Here is a 17781-nt window from a genome sequence, read left to right on the forward strand (position 1 = left end):
AACACAACGAAAAAGGGCAAAACGAATAAATTACTGACAGATATGTAATGCGAGAGAATGCCTTTGAAATATATACGAAATGTACATTTCTTGCATAGAAAAGGTGAGTAGAAATGTTCAAGCCAGATGTGTGCAAGGGAGAAAATTCTGTCGCATTAAACACCAATAAATTCATGTATTTCTATAACAACTCCCAGATTTCTTCATCGAACACTTAGCTCCATCCTACAGTATTCTTGGATACGATTATTGGATACCTAATATAAGGGACTACTCAATACCGATGCCCATTATTTTAAGAATTACAGTGAGCGTACAAACAAGTGCATCTTGCCTATAAACTCATTCTTAATACACCGAGTCCCATTCTCTTTTCTCAAGTATAATTAAATCTTATTATAACGATTCCATGCACAACATAATCATAACAATATTCCATCTAGCATCAGAAAGAAAAGGAAGAAATGTTTTTTGTTAGTCTAGCTTTAATACAAAAACGTTACCCAAAAGAATCGTTCTTTACCTTGTGCTCGACCATCCACCAAATTTGGCGGCGTTACACAAAATCATAAGAAAACATCAAAGAAAAATTGCCTAAGATAATCTGGCACTGTAGATGAATTAAATTATTCCAATACTTCAAAAAGTGATAAGCCAGAAGAACAAGTTGGTGGAAAAATGATAGAGAAAGTACCATTTGCTCTATCTCAGATTTATTCAAGAGAATGTACATCGTACCCTTCCATTCCAAGGAATTCACAGTAATCAAAACACAATGTTATTTGAACTGAAATAAATTAATACGGAGGAAATTTTTTTTTTTTATTTCAGTATTCAGACTCGGCAGTCACACTATAAAGACGTCTATGTGTTAATACACCAAACCAAACACATCTGCATGTAAATTGAAACATGGATAAGGACAACACATTCTCTTTTGACAACAGAAATGCCATAGCTTCTGCGAACATAAACGTTCACATAAAATGTAAAATCAAATACAAAATTAGATGGTCTGTAAGATTTGGTATGTAATGTAACAACACCGATTTATTCTCTCCAACATTTCCGGTAGCGGGAGACCTAGTAGTTTCCTCACAGTCTTCATTTTTTTTTTTTTTTTTTTTTTTACCTCACAACGGATTTCATGATATTAGTCTTTAAATCTACTTAGGGTAGGCGGATGGAATCGTGTGTGGTCATATCAAGCGAACTTACTGTAACATAACAACAGCTTTTTAAATTTGTTGCTTCACAAAACCTTTAAGCAACTCATCTCCAGTTGAGAATCATTTTAAAAGTTCTAGTTATAGGTCGTGAAAATATTTTTTGGAACTTTCAGAAGGGCTGCCTTACATTAAATATAAAGATCACTCAAAATTTCCACGTGCATTGTAAGCATACATTCTTACTTTGGTAACACTATGGTCACAATAAATTGCTTCTCGTTGTATAATCTTTCTACATAAAATGCAATATGTATTCTTATGGTTTTTTTTTTTTTTTTGTATGTAATACAGATAGGCAATGGAAAACATGTTTCGCATTTTAGACTTACTGCCGTCCAGTCTGGGACCAGCTCCATTCAATATTGGCCCCTACACGAGGGTACAGAACGGAGGAACCTTGACCTGAGTGACAGAATTGTTCTTGTATTATCGTCATGCACAGGTTAGCCCTGAAGGACCTCTCACAACTATTCTGACACTCACACATTACCATTATATGCAAGATTACCATTCCATAAAGGAAGCAATGTAATTTTATGTAAAGCTATAGGAACGGTTTCAACAGTATTCCATTCTGAACTGCTATAATCAATCCAACATCCATTTGTACTGTTCTTCAGCATTATCATCTTTTCAAGTACCACCTCACTTTATCTCTTGATTTTTAAAAATATATTTTCATTCATTTTCTTACCAGTCTTGGATCGGAATCAACAACCAGTTGCCTAGAAAAGCCATAGAGACAACCGAAACACTGAGTGGAAGACCGTTAGTTGATAATGGCGTTCACATCCACGGGCATTTGACTCTCCTTGTTTTCTTTGCATGAGAAAGCCATCCTCATCCCCTTTATGAGCTCCTCTCTGAAGTTCGGGTTCAGTATTGCTAAAAAAACAATTGTTGTAGCGTGTTCAAGCAACTGAAGAATGTTAGCAATAGCTCTAAATAACTCATGCAGACCATAACATTGATTCTGACAGAGACTAGAAAAGTTGGTCACATAGACCGCCTCTGGGAAAGTGAAGGCCATGGTTGAACAAATGATTGCGACAAGAGTTAAGGTAAGGTTCAGTTCCATCCTTCCTTCATTGCTGCTTGGTAGATCTGGGTTACTTAATTTACCCCTGGCAATAGCTATGATCAATCCAGTGTTGAATACAGTGAGGGATACCCAAGGAATCCATCGAACTACGAGTGTATGAAAATATAAGAATGCCGTATGCCAAATTTCCCCTTTATTCCAACGAATAGCATCTTCAATGACGTAACGAGGCTTCGTATTGTCATTCTGACAGGAAACTTTCACGTTGACGAAGTAAAATATGTGAAGGACGATGTCAACTACAAGCGTAACAACAATCCTACGCCAGAAGACCTTGTTCTTGTCGTGGTTTCTATAGTACTGAAAGTTCCACACTGCTAGGAATCTGTCAAAGGACAGAAACAGCAATGTGTAAAAACTCAGAGGTTGTAAAAATTCAAGAAATGACCAGCAGAAGCGTCCAAAATAAAAGGCCTCGTCGCATGAATTGATGGAGCACCCGATAACGGAAGTCGCCACAGGAATACTCATCACACACGCCATCAGATCTATCAGTACGAGTACGAGAAAGTACCTGAAAATTACAGGAAATTAAAAGTTTCATCAGTTGATGTTTGTCACGCTCGTTTTATCAGCATAGTTGCCTTTGATTTATCTATTAGAAACTCACATGCCACAACAAATATTTCTTTTACGACTGTCCATAAACTGAAAAGGTGATATGAAGACTAATCCTAAGATAACTCTTAAAGAGTCTATGGTACTTGTGTGAAGATTTTGTCCTTACTGACTAGGCAATAGAAAAGAGGTCACCTGAGGTTTTCTCTCTAAAAGAACAACCCGGGCAAATTGAAGAATAGAACGCAACCATACTCACCGATTAGCCAACACAAGTCTCATCTTCGGTTTCTTGAGAATCATTATGCAGATCGCATTGCTGACCACACCTATAGCAATGATCAGGGGGTAGATGATTCTGTAACTTACGAACTGTTGTCTAGTATATGTGTTATTATATTGAGCTTCCAACCCCTCACATGTGTAGTTATCATCTGGATATGCCTCCGACATGATATTTGGGATTTATGAGCTACTCATGGAAAGCCACTTCTCTGTTATACTGGGATGTTTGCAGTCCTCTAGGGATACTTCTTTGCCGTCTTCCTTGCATAAAGCTGTAAGGAGAAAGCAACAATATAAGAATTTATAAGGCATCTCTCCTGAATCATTGTAATAAGATACCATTCCGAGGGTTTGCTTTATTTTTCTCTACTGTTACCTGAACTATTTGGAGTTAGAAATAATTAGATTTCCCTACTATACATGCATGCGGACTTGTATTGGCCTCATGACTTTCATTCATTAAAAAATTAATAATAATAAATAAATAAAGGGAACTTCAAACTGGGTTACTTTCCTTCTAGGATGCTATTATTCCTACTTCCAGACATTTGTTCTTTAATGAAAATTCCCACTGAGAGTATTAAACAGATGAAGAGATTGAGGGATATAAACGCACGGCATTCATCATGGTATATACTTTTGCATCACCTACATCCTCATTGAATGCGCGGAGAGAATTTATAACTATCAAGGTCGTATACAGGCACCCTCCTCTGGGATTTTTCATGGATCTCTAAGTTGCCAGTTTAAGATATATGAATATAAACACAAAGGTAGCAGTTTATACAAAGTGACGAACTTGCAAGGGTTGGAACTGACGGGAAATCTTGCGATTAGGAATCTCATTCAAACCTGATCTGGTAATATGCATCGGGAATGAACGGTACAGAAGGCAATTCCTGACAAGAGTGCGAAAGTTGTTCAAAGTTCATTTCAACTGCCTAGAGAAAATAGTATAATCTCTGCTGGTTTTATTCTCTCCATTCACCCGTTTTCCGCAGACTTGAACTTATATTTCGTCTAAAGAAAGGATTTACTCTCGTATTGTAAGCACGTAATTAATGTTGCCAATTTTCAGCGCAAGAAATCGCGAGAGAAGAAAATGAACAAGAATCTTTTTTTATTTAATTATGAATAATGAATAACCATCGGGATAGATCAAACTGATTTTTCAGGCAACATCATTAAAAAGGCTTAGCTACGTATAATTTGACACCAAAATCATTAAAATATGAGGTGGTCGACTAAAAAAAAAAAAAAAAAGCTTATAACAGTATTTAGTGCAGTGCCCTTTCAGACAAGACAGGAGGTAGGTTTATAAACTTGTGTAAGTTTATGACCTGCGATACTAAATGTATTTTGCCATCCTGCGCTATGGAATTAGTAAAAATGGGAGAACGATACCAGAGACAGAAAAGCATGCCATTCTAGATCCAAAGTTATTTAAGCAAACTCATTTTTAGAGGCTTGAATAAAATTTTCGAAAGGGTTTTTTCATTCACATATACTACTCACTGCTGCATGTTATGCCACACAGGAGAGAGGTGTCATGACCAGCTGGTTTAATGTTTTATACACACTAATTTTCCATCCCGGTTAACTGAAGTCACAGCTATACTCATACATTGTGCCAGATCATTCGTCTAGTAAGTCATGTGTCCTATAATAGCGTCAAACTATAAGTTGAGAAAACCTGTAGTTATTAAAGCCACGATTACACAGGAGGTTTTCGATAAATCTTTCTTTAGAATTCTGACAAGAAATTATCTTCATAATGCCTTACCTGTATACCAGCAAAGATGTATAAATACAATGGAAATTGGTAACAGTAGCTACGTTGTAAAGCGCAGACAGATCTGACCCTGCAAACAATTTTTCCTCTTTCTTTTAAGTACAGAAACGGACAACAGTACTTGCTCTGGCCAGAAACTCCACTATACTAACTAAGGATATCCTACAATGAAAATATACGCAGCAAGTTCATGCGACAGTTCCATAATATATAAAAAAAACACACTTCCTGTCAAATAACCTTATCTGAAATTTTATCTTCGTCTATCGCTTGTGACTTGACGGCGCTGTAACTTTAATACACTGCACTACATAAAACTACACGAATATTCAAGGCAATGATGGCTGTTCTGACCTCTTCTGGTTAGCGTTGTTTTGTGAAAATCTAGAACTGTCTTGCAAAGAGTGTAAGCAAAGCACAGGTTACATTTTGTCAAAATTATTTAAGATTTTAACCCTCAAATCACAGTTCCTTATAATTTAGTCTAAACAGTCGTTAGAAGTAAAAAAAAAAAAACAAAAAAAAAAAAAAAAAAAAAAAAAAAAAAAAATTAAGAATATAATTCAGAGCACAGCTAAGGAAAAAATATAGGATTCTGAGGTTTCCATTCAGAAAATTATTGGGTCATTTTCATGAGCAGAGAAAAGGAAATTTGTCATTAATGTAAACATAACTGTAATACTGTAATATTTAAACGGACATGGCAGTACAGACACACGTACTCACATAACCTTACATGCAAACGTGCGCACACACACCTCTATAATAATATAATATATATACCAATCAATAATATATATAGATATATTAAGCATATCTCTATATATATATTATTATATAATATATATATATATATATTATAATATATATATCGTTCCATAATCACTATTTTCCGTGATTCATATACTACATATATCGAGCTACAATGTCCTTTAATATCTAATTCGCTCTACCTCGGAATTAGGTAATCGCTTCACTGACGTTCCTGGATTTGAAAGGATCCTGGGTTCGCGTCCCCGATCCATGGTAAGTCTATTATCGAGAAAAAATTCCCCTTCGGTTAAGCATATATGAAATATATTAATTCCGAGGTAGAGCGAATTAGATATTAAAGGACATTGTAGCTCGATATATTATATATATATATATATCTATATATATATTATATATATATATATATATATCTAGATATATAGATATATAATATATATATATATATATATATATATACGTATTTGCATGTGGGTGTATAAAGCGATTACTATTATGGAAGTTTTCTGTTTATCCACGATTCAGCGGTTAAACAATGAATTTGACAGTAACCGTTATATTGTATTCTAGAACCAGCCCTGTTAGAACCAACCCTGCTCCTGAGAACCTGGGTAGTAGAAGTTCTGTCATTTGGCAGCCCTTAAACGAGACAAATGTTGGAAATAGATACGTGTGTTTGTATGTTTTTGTTTGTTTTCGCAGACTTTTTAACGATCGTTACTAATTTTAAACGCGCCAGAATTTCAAGTACTGAACAACGATATTCCTTTGATATCAAGTACCTTGGCCATAACTTTAACGTAAAGGGAACTGTATATGATAGGTGCACCTACGACTGACCACATTATTATTATTATTATTATATATATATATCTATATATATATATATATATATATATATATATTAGACAAAGAAAAGCCACGAAGAGGAAACAATGGAGTGGTAAACTACTCTATCGTTTTTCTTTCCTTCGTGGTATTTTTTTTTTTTTTTATATATTCATCAAGTTCCATATTTTCGTGATTCAGTTATACATACATACACACACATTTATATATATATATATATACACACACACATATATATATATATATATATATATATATATATATATAACGTTGATTATAAAATCCACAAGATCCTATAAAAAGCCTCAGAACTGAAGTCCTTTGTGATCCAATGCAGGATGAACTATCAGCTAATCTATTTCTTTGGTTAGAACATCCGCTTAAGTAATGGGGTTTTTCTGTACGGAGTTACCAAATAAGTTTCTCAGTTCGGCCACAGTGATAAAGACATTCGAAAAGCAGCAAGTTCATCCCTAGGAAATATCTGTCACAGCATGACTACGTTTTTTGAGCAGGCAACTTAGCACATTCACAGTGACTGGTAGTAATAATCATTCTCAAATACTTATCTATGATCTGCAACTAATTTCCTCTCGGTTGCTTCAACTTGTACAACAACAGTTTCTCACAAACCCTCGGCTCTTGGTCAGGAATTAAAATACAGAAATATCTGGAACAGCCTGACTGAAGGACTACTGATTGCGAGTAACTTTCGACTGACTTTCCAGGCGTTCTTTCCTGAAACTTAGATTGAATTGAATTGAATATAGAATTTAGGCCAAAGGCCAAGCACTTGGGCCTATGCGGTCATTCAGCACTGAGAGAAATTGACAGTAAAAGGTTTGAAAGGAGGAAAACCTAGCAGTTGCACTATGAATCGACTGTTAGGAGAGGGTGTAAAGTAAAATGAAAGAAACAGAATATGAAAGAGGGTACAGTAAAAAGGAATGAAAGGGGTTGCAGCTAGGAGGACGAAGGCACGATGCAAAGGACCTTAAGTAATGCCTACAGTGCACCGCAACGGGGTACTGAAAGTTGGGGTTGCTGTGGTTGAAAACACCACAGATGTAAGGTGTTGACGCAGATGAAAAATTTAGATTAGACGGCTCTAAATAACGACCTTCAAGGAGAGAAACAAAGTTGATTGCTTTGACTACTGGAAAACTGAAAATCGCAGGAGACTAAACCGTTGAAATTTGCGTTATAACGAGGCTGCATTCTATCTTTCTGTTATTATTGCTCGATATATCCGAGTTGCCTTATTTAACCTTGCCAGCAGTAAAATAATCCAGGGAGCTATCGAAATAGGAGACCGTGAAAACTAAATGTCCAGTGTTTGAAGCATTCCAATGAATAGCTGTTATGTATGCAAGACGTTATGTAACGAGCGCGGGAAATCTTAGCTCCGCAGACACGTTCAGTTCAGAGCTATTGCACTGTGTTGCATAATGCGTAAATGTTATAAGTATAACCAATTATTATTGTGTTAGTATAGAGTCCGACACAGAGGCTTCGATCTTATAAATTCTACCTCATGTATGCAGGATATGATTCCTTATTGTGTATAGAGCGTCGATGCTCATATGTTTGTTATGATTCTATTATATACGCTTATTGTATTTTGTATATTCAACTACCCGCCTTCTTCAATGTAGTTTAAGCCAATAAACACAAGCAAGAAGAAATTGCTTTATTATCGCCCTTCATCCCGGAACCTCGGCGACGAGAAATGGAATATTACATCTAATACTAAAACACCATCTTTCCCTCTACCTACAGGTAAGAGTGAAGAATTGTCGTATGGGTCATATAACTAAAGGAGACCCAAAATAATGACGACAAAACAATAGCATCTTAGTCAAAATTGATTTTTGCCCAAATAGGAAACTTCAGCAATTGTTTAAAACCTCCTGCGAAGAGAGATGTCAGACGCAAGTACTATGTCGACTACCCCATACCAAAAGACCTTGTTCTTGTCATGGATTTTGAAGCAATAGAACAAAACAGAGTATAGAATTGAGGCCAAAGGCCAAAGCGCTGGGACCCATGAGGTCAATCGGAGCTGAACGGGAAACTGACAGTAAAAGGATTGAAAGATGTAACAGGAGGAAAACCTCGCATCAGTTGCACAATGAAACAACTGTTATAGAGGGTGGAAAGTAAGATGGAAGAAAGAGAATATGAACGGATGCACAGTAAATTGAATGAGTGCACCAAATGAAGTGCGTTGACAGCGCTAGCCCCCTACGGAGGACTTTGAAGTTATGAACGTCCCACACGTAGATATCTGCGCAAGGAAAGAAACAACAATATTCAGAAAGTTTAATGCCGAATCATTTCAGTTAATAACTGTTAAAAGTACTACCTTTAATGAATAGCTTCGCTGTGTGAATGTATGAAGCACTCATTAAGTGGTAGCAACAAGAATGCTCATTCCACGCATCGTAAGGTTTGTTTGTCACTGCCAGAGTGAACAAGTACCTGAAAAATACAAGCAGCGAAAACTCGAGTTATTTATTTCCGTTACTCTATTTCATAAGTCAACTCTCCTTTAATTTTAAATAGTTACAGGCAAAAGTAATATGTCATAATATTTACTTATGTGACTCGTAAAACCTGAAAGATAAGCGAAGACTAACTTGACAAGCATCTTTGGTACTTTGCTTAGGACTGCGTCCTTACTGGGGGAAAAAATAAACAGAAGGGAAGAGTCTCATAAAAAGTATCTGCACTAACTGATATATAAAAAAAGTGAAACCATACTTACTTTATTATCCAGCAGATACCTCACATTCTGTTTCATGGGGACAATTCTGTAGAACGCTTTGTTCACTACACCACCAACAACGGTCAGAGGGAACCCGAACTGCTCTGTAGTTAGTATTATCCTGAATGTTAAGACCTCAGGTTTGTTAGTAATGAAAAATACAAATTGGTTAAAAATTTGTCATTTTTCCGCCAAGTTCTGGTTTGAAAAAAAGGATTGCCCTTGGAAGTTCCCCTGCATGATGAGAATTGTTACTCGAGCGTAAATGATGGAAAACACCATCTCATGACAATTTGGTTATGTTGAACTAGTTTCGTCCGAGTCGCATGTTGAAAGGAAGGAGCTTCTACAAGATATTATCTCCTTTTATACTGGAATCTTTGAAGTTTTTGCTGGTCGCTTCTGAAGGCAGTACCGAATATTGTATTTGTAGTCCTCTCTACTGAATCACTGCAATGAACTACCATTTAAACAAAGGGTGAGTTTTTTATATTTCCCAGTTGCAATAAACTTTTTGGTCAAGTTGTTTCGTCTCTTTCAGCCACTCGTGAAGAGATTGCGTGTGTCATATTCATCTTTTTAGTGCATGGCCTAACTATGACCTAAATAATTAGGAGAAAGATTTTGGTTGGATACTCTCCTCTCAGATGATTATTTGTAAATAGTAATTACAGCTTAAAGTTACAAATAAGAGAGAGAGAGAGAGAGAGAGAGAGAGAGAGAGGCGGGAATATGAGTTACGTAGAAGAATGAGGAAAGGTACGAGGCAGCAACAAGAGAAACAGTGATCACTATAGGTACGTTAGAGCTACTTTTTGGCATCTTATATAATTTCATCTTAATGTTTTTGAACTGCCGAATTAAATATCTGTCGAAACAGAATAAAACGATATCAAAGAAAATTTACCTAAGATATGAGACAAAATTATCTAAATCAGAAGCTGGATTCTACAGCCAAAACAAAGCCTTTGCCTGAAAATCAAGTGATGTGTTAGCCTTCATTTAAGTTCCCTAACAACCGCCAAACCCCCGCAACCACACACTCATTGAGAATGTGAGATTTTACCTTCCTAGGCTTTTAGAACTATAAATGTTACGAAAAACTACGTAATCATATTCTCACGGTAACAAAAGAGCGCAAAGAAAACATTCTACAATAACCTTGGTTCTCACAGCTTAGCATTGATGGTGGAAATGCTTGAGATTAAAAAATATTCTAATTAAAAAAAATAAACTTGTGAACCTCTTTTCGGTGAGACAAAACGTATAAATAATTTCGCACCTTTAAAATAACAGTAGGTACCCTTAAACGGCTTAAACAAATGAATCTACATAAAGATAATGGATACAAGGCTTCACTTCGAATACAAAATTCCTTTTAAGGTCTTCCAGTATCTTTTTTTTTTTTTTTTTTTTTTTTTGTAATCTTCGTCCTTCGCCTTCGTCCATTATGAGCTTACTGCATACTTTCTATTCGTGCACACGCGTTTTACGTTTTTTTTAGCTTGACGATGTCGATTAGAAATCGTAGAAGAAAGTGTAAAAAACAAAAACAAGTGAGTGCGTTCCAAGTACTATTTTTTCCTCTTAAGAGCGCAGTGCTATCTAAAAACGTTATCATGGCTATTGCCCGGATGCAGTATTTTTGTTATAACTGAAAATCGCTCTGGAGAGAGAGAGAGAGAGAAAGATCATCAGTGTGAAATTTCTTAGTTTTTTTTTCTTTCTTTCTTTTTACGACACGGAGAGGTGTTTGTAATTTCTTATATCTCAAGCTAATAGTGATATTAAGATTGGTACATCGTTATTTCTATTGAGTGGAAAAATACGAATGTTATTTTTTTACCTAAGAGCAGGCTGGGAAAGCAAGCATGGCCAGTGCATGGAATGTCATGAATGTATGGAATTTTTCGATAAACATTAAGGTTTTCATTGCGCATTTAGTCCTAAAGATAAAAGAAGTGCGTTAGACATGAGATACAAGTCAGATAAGATCTCAATGTGAGGTAAATAAAATACCTTGCTACATTTTACAGTTCCCACCAGAAATTAACGTTAGATCATCTTGCTCACTGCAGTAAAGAGAATGTATGATAACAGCTTGAGCGGAATGGCTAACTTTTTGAAAATTTTACGATTTTCAGAACTCCTCAAGTTTCTTTAGGCAAGTGATGAGAGTTCTTTCTTGAGAACCAATGGAGGGCTCCTGGTCCAGAAATATATACATATATTTTTTTTTTAATAAGGCAATCATGCACTAGAACCGAGCACAGTCAACTTGTTTTGTTTTTAACTTGTACATATGTTGCGGACATGCGCTGATTAGAAGACAAAATATCTTTTTTGTCATTTCCTGTTTGGTGTTTATCTCATTATTCCTAGGTTTTCCCATCATTAGGCCTAAACTGCATGAAACGCCAAACTATTGCTAGTAATCATTGACATTTTTATTGCTTAACACTGCATGGTAAACATTTCCCTCTAGACTCATCCAGAAAACTTTAAGTATCTGAATAATCATCCTTGAAGTTGCCATATTATTTATTAATAAGTCATGTTAGACTGCATAACTACACAATTACATATATTTAAAAAAAATCAAGTTTGAAGACACGGCTAAAATAAGTAAACAAATGAATTTGTCTGAGAACCCCAATTATGCGTCAGCACCCAAAAGTAACCACTTGTATTTGTAGCAACGAAAAATCTCCAGAATGTCCGATTCAAAACCTTTCATAATAAAAAAATATCCTTCATGTAGCATAGTGAAAAATACCAAATTTGTAACTAATTTGTATTTTTCATAACTAACAAACCTGAGGTCTTAACATTAGGATTTACTAGCGCCAAGCTGGAAACCGGTAGAATTAAAATTACACTTGTGAGATCCAGGGACTATTGGCATCTATACCAGGTCACGGGGCATGTATACCCAGAATGCCCTCGGCGTCCTGTGACCCATGAGTTATATTTCTAACCCAGTTTAGACTGCTAGAGGGGTGGTTCGAGGTGGGCCTTTACCTGTTAAGACCTCAGGTTTGTTAGTTATGAAAAATACAAATGTGGTATTTGTTCATATACGGAACAAACCTTCGGTCTTAACTTTAGGATAGACTTACTTATTGGAGGGAGGTAAGTCTTTACAACTGACTGGGAGTTTACCACCTTATCCATTTCCGAATACATTAGGGAAATTCTAAGAGAATGGACAATGAACCTAGAACCAAAGATATAAGCGAATCTATTGGTTTCACTCACTGGGTGTTGATACCATTCTATGGTTTACTCTTGTCCCTTGTAACTGGATCCACCCTCACCCCTCTCTTCCCTATTTTCTAGAGGGGTGTGTTGCTACTGAAAAGTATATCATAACCTAAGATAGCTTCACAGTATGGCTGACCACCTCACCTGCATCTAGTCCGTTCCAGCATATGACGGTACCCTCCTTCATATTGCCCGTAGTTAAAGGAGTAGGAAGAAAGTAGTAAAGAAAACAGACCAGTCATCCCATTCATTCTACTTTCATACCTTCATCTTAGACTAGACGCAAACTGACCTGCTAAGGGTACTGGATTTGCTATATCACTTGTTGGGCCGCCACCACTGGACCCAAGGAAAAAGTGTCCAAGGATCTATGGGCAACGTCTTTCAAATAAAATGAGGTGAAAGTTGTTTGGCGTTTCCACACACCAGCTTTCAGAATTCTCTCCACAGACATGTTCTTCTTAAATGACAAAGAAGCACTCAAGCCTGTGATGCCATGAGCTCTAGCTCCCACCTGGCTATTTGACCCCCTGTCTTCTGTCATGTAAGCATTTCTGATCGTCTCCCTTAGCCACAACGATATTGTATTCCTGGACACTTCCTTCTTGTTCCGTCCTGTACTTACGAACAACCTCCAGCACCCCGGCCTGAGGTGCCTTGTTCTTCTTAAGTACTCCCTTAGTGCCTTGACGGGGCACAGAAGCATCTCATCTTTGTCATTGTCTACAAAGTCTGCCAAGGAAGGTATGGCAAAGGAGTCGAATCTGCCGTCCACTATTGTTGGGTTTTGGGTCTTGGCCACGAATTCTGGAACAAACTCAAATACCATTGACCTCCAACCTCTCGAGTGCTTTATGAGATATGACAGGCCATGTAGCTCCCCCACCCTTTTGGTTGAAGCCAGGGCCAATAAGAAGACTGTCTTCAGGGTCAGGCTCCTATCTGTGGACTGCCTTAGTGGTTCGTAGGGGGGTTTTGTCAGACTACTCAGTACCATGGTCAGATCCCAATCTGGGGCTTTTAGTTCCTTTGGTGGACATGACTGTTCAAAGCTCCTCATCAGCATGGCCAACTCCCATGAAGACGAAATGTCCACCCCTTTCATTCGTAAGACTAAGGCTAGAGCAGCCCTGTACCCCTTCACTGCAGATACAGACATATGCTTTTCTGTTCTGAGATATATCAGAAAGTCTGCTAACTGCTGAATAGTGGTACCGAGTGGAGACAAGTTACCTCTACGACACCAATCACAGTACGCTGACCACTTTCCTTGGTATACTGTCGCAGATGATTCTCTGATATTTCCTGCCATCTGAGTTGCTGCTTTCTGCGAAAACCCTCTCGCTTGGAGGAGATATTTGACAGTCTCCACCCGTGAAGCGATAGGGACTTCACCGACTGGTGGTACCTCTCCATGTGCGGCTGACACAGTAGGTTGCTCCATGGGGGTAACTCTCTCGGCACATCTATTAGGAGTGCCAGTAGGTCTGGAAACCACTCTGCCTTCGGCCATAACAGAGCTACCAGGGTCATCTTGAGGTTCTGAGACCGCATTACCCTGTTCAGAACCTGACAGATTAGACAAAATGGAGGAAATGCGTACACGTCCAGATTGTCCCAAGGGTGTTGTAGCGCATCTTCTGCTACTGCCTCTTGCGTATGGGACTGGGAATACCGAACAATACACTTCCAACTTTTGTTGTACCTGGTTGCGAATAGTCTATGATCGGTGCTTCCCCACACAGAGCATCCTGTCCACTACCTGTTGGTGCAAGGACCACTCCGTTCCCAGAACCTGATCCCTGCGGCTCAACTTGTCGGCCACTGTTTCTTTTTCCCGGAATATAGCTGGCCCTGATGTCTACCAGGTTCTCTACAGCCCACTGATGAAGTTGAACTGTCATCACATGTAACTGCCGAGAAACTAGGCCTCCTTGTTTGTTTATATAAGCTACTACTGTGGTGTTGTCTGACATCAATACCACTGAGTGTCCCTTTACTCTCTCCCTGAATTCCTGTAGAGCTAGAAATGCTGCTTTTAACTCCAGCACGTCTATATGGAGTTCTCTGTCCTTGCAACTCCATTTTGCTGACACCATCAACTCCTCCATATGGGCTCCCCAGCCTTCTAGTGACGCATCTGAGAACAGCAAGAGGTCCGGGGAGGATTGTTGAAGGGGGACACCCACTGTCAGATTGTCGTCGTTCACCCACCACAGCAAGTCTTTCCTCACTTCTGCCGACAAGGGCATCTCCACAAGGAAATGTCTCACTACAAAGTTAGACCAAAAACTCCTAAGGAAAGAATTCCCTGAGGAGAGTCTCAGCCCCTAGAAACCAAGACCTCCTAGGAAGGCATACCTTGAGAGGGACCTCAGCCCCTCCACAAGGAATGGCTTCCCAGAGGGATTTCAGCCTCACACCATGGATGCCTCCCTTGAGGGAGATAGGGTATCCTCAACATGGCGGTCCTCCTCTAGGGGTGTCTTCCCAGGAAGGAGGCAGGAATCCTGCCTGATCAACACACATTCTTAAAAATGGGCCTCACCAAGGGACCTTGCTGGAGCCCAAAGCTTCCTAGGGAAGGCATCTTTTGAGAAACACCTCTATTCTCTTCCCATGGATACCTTCCCACAGGGAGCCATGGCACCCCTACCAGACAAGTACTCCTCTGGAACTGCCTTTTTGGGAGAGGGGTAGGGCTCCTGCCAGGCCAAGAACCATCTACACAGAGGTGGTGGGCCAAAAATTCCTAGGAAGGCATCTCTTCAGGTAGGTCTCCAGCCATTGCAGGTGTTCCAGGGGTCACCTGTAAAGGTCAGAAAGTCCACCTGTCTGAAAGGTGGGCAACCCTGGCTGGCTCTTGATGAAGGCAGCCATAGAAGCAAGGCTTTCAATTGGGTAAGGTATCCATGGTCCCTAGGTAAATGGACCCAACGTGGGCTAACTGATCAAGCAAAGGGCTTGGGATTTAAGGTAGCACTAAAGGAAGGTTCTCCTGTCAGGCAGAATCCTCAGGAAGGCATCCTAATTTTGTAGGAGCCTCTTGGCAAACACAGGGGAAGGTGCCCAAATAGATGGCTATTTAGTGGTCCAGTGGATAGACATAATTGTCAGGGATCTTGAGGATGAAATTCATAACCTAGAGGAAGCGAGGGAAATGGCTCAGGATAGAGTCAGATGGAGAGGAACTGTATCAGCCTTATGCCACTGGCCAGTGGCAGGTAAATAAAGTAAAGTAAAAGTAAGTAAGTGAAGCTTTAAGAAGTTCCATGGTGTGCCACGCTGACCAATCTGTGTATTACTAGGGTTTTTGTTTATTCTAATCATAATACATTATTTACTTTCACCATTCTTGTGGACCATCAATCACAGGTTCAATCAATATACTTCAAAAGAGCATAACATAGAATGTGAATTGATTCTTCTGCTTTTTTCCCCATATATACCCAACTTATTTTTTCGAAAATGATGTATTGATGCATGAAAAACATTAAGGTAAACTAATATCTTGGTTATAAGACATCTTTAACATACTATTCACATATATGCATGAAGGCGAAGATTTTTCTTTTAGAGATCCAATGAATTTTGTAAGGATTTTATGGCCATTTCCAAGAAGGGAGCGATACAGGTGGGTTTCTGAAGGAGGTGACGTGTATGTATAAGTCACTTAATTAAACATATTAATAATGAAGAAAAATTCTTTGAAGGAACATTACCATCATTCAAAGACATTTTTCTCCTAGTATATAATGATGCTCTGGCATTCTATGCATTAGTCATACACTTGCAAAAGTTATACGAGCCACTGTCCCTCCAAGAGGATTCAGATATAATTACATCAATATATGAGAGAACTTGTTAGGATTTTCCTGATACGTATAATGTAAATACCTGTACGTATTTGTCAATTAATGATGGAAGTTCAAAAGTTTTAAAACCAGTGCATGTCAAGATGAAAAAAGAAACTAGGTATTGTATTGTACACATTGGTTGATGATAAAGAGATTGCTGTAATGTACAGTTCCAAGCATGTTGTGTATCTTCTACTAGCCAATTAAATATCCCTTAATTTAAAATTCAAAATATTGCTTGTATAATTAATTCCTAATAAGGCAATCATCAGGAAACTGAAAAATCACTCTGTTAGAAATGAACCTTAAATTCTATGAAAGTAAATTTTCTAAAATCTGCACTGTCTTAAGCAATCTTCCCCAAAAATTAACTCATGATAATTCTAGGAAACTGCATTACAATTATCATGGGGGCAATGGTCCAAGTATGCACTATTACATCTACTATGTCCATGGGCTAAAACAGCATAAACCTAAACCTCTGCTGCCCTGATCCAGTGCTGTTTCAGTTGCTGCTAATGCAGAAGCTGTGACACAATTTAAACCGTATTTGATGAGGTCCCTTCAGGAGCACTTGCAATGCTCTATAACAATGACTCCAGTGATTGCATAGCAATAATTAGAAGTTGATAGATCTATCCTTTGTTTTGAAAACACAAATCCCCGACAGCATCCAAAACTTTTTCCTTGCACGTCACTCTAACACTTAAACAACCTTCGGCCTTTGTGGGGGTTTCTTCCAAGGTTTTCTCCTAAACATAATGTACCCTCATGAAGCAAATAACCAGAAATACTACAGTATTTCATCCTGTTCTGAGTGATAAAATTATTCATAGGCAAACAAGAAATGGTAGGTGACAAAGAAGAACTTATTACATAGTATTTACCTTAACCATTCTCTTTGCTGTAAACTTTTCAGGGGTTACTGTCTGTGCATCACACTCAATGGATGTATTATGTCCTCTAGGATGCAATACACAGGTGAGTTATCTTACAATCATTGGGTCCTATGGTAGCAATAAATGAGGTGGATGTACTTCTTTGGGTGAGGTCCCAGTCTTCATCTTTACCTTAATCATCCATTCATCATTTGTAACATAACTATTTTTTACTATCGTACAATGGTTGAAGCAAAACAACTGTTGTTATCCAATTTGGTTGTTCATTGCAAAACAGCTGTTTTTCATTTGGTAAACATAATATCAGTTCATCCTCTCTCTCTCTTTGCTACAGCAATTCATACCTCATTAATGGATATGTACAGGAGAGAGGAGAGAGAGAGAGAGGTGGTAGGCTCAATCTGAAAA

General features: G+C 38.1%; 1 protein-coding gene across 2 annotated transcripts; it reads right to left on the reverse strand.

Annotated features, from left to right (window-relative positions):
* Positions 1 to 692: 692 nt before the first annotated feature.
* LOC135214872 (uncharacterized) lies at positions 693 to 17728 on the reverse strand. Of its 2 annotated transcripts, none has more exons than XM_064249293.1 (3): positions 17362 to 17728; positions 3149 to 3446; positions 693 to 2845 (listed from the first exon to the last, which is right to left on the reverse strand). In XM_064249293.1, the coding sequence occupies exons 2-3, from the start codon at positions 3340 to 3342 to the stop codon at positions 1999 to 2001; spliced, it is 1041 nt and encodes a 346-aa protein (XP_064105363.1). In that variant the 5' UTR covers positions 3343 to 3446; positions 17362 to 17728; the 3' UTR covers positions 693 to 1998. The 2 variants fall into 2 exon arrangements, with proteins under 2 accessions (XP_064105363.1, XP_064105362.1); XM_064249292.1 differs by lacking the exon at positions 17362 to 17728 and adding an exon at positions 4958 to 5428.
* Between the last annotated feature and the right edge of the window lie 53 nt (positions 17729 to 17781).

The sequence above is a fragment of the Macrobrachium nipponense genome, chromosome 46 (genome assembly GCF_015104395.2).
Source record: "Macrobrachium nipponense isolate FS-2020 chromosome 46, ASM1510439v2, whole genome shotgun sequence".
In the NCBI taxonomy this organism is placed as follows: Eukaryota; Metazoa; Arthropoda; class Malacostraca; order Decapoda; family Palaemonidae; genus Macrobrachium; species Macrobrachium nipponense.

Coding starts and splice junctions, on each gene's coding strand:
- LOC135214872 (XM_064249293.1), bottom strand. CDS start 3,342: ATGTCGGAGGCATATCCAGATGATAACTACACATGTGAGGGGTTGGAA. Junction 2,846..3,148: donor AGACTTGTGTTGGCTAATCG/GTGAGTATGGTT, acceptor TGTAATTTTCAG/GTACTTTCTCGTACTCGTAC.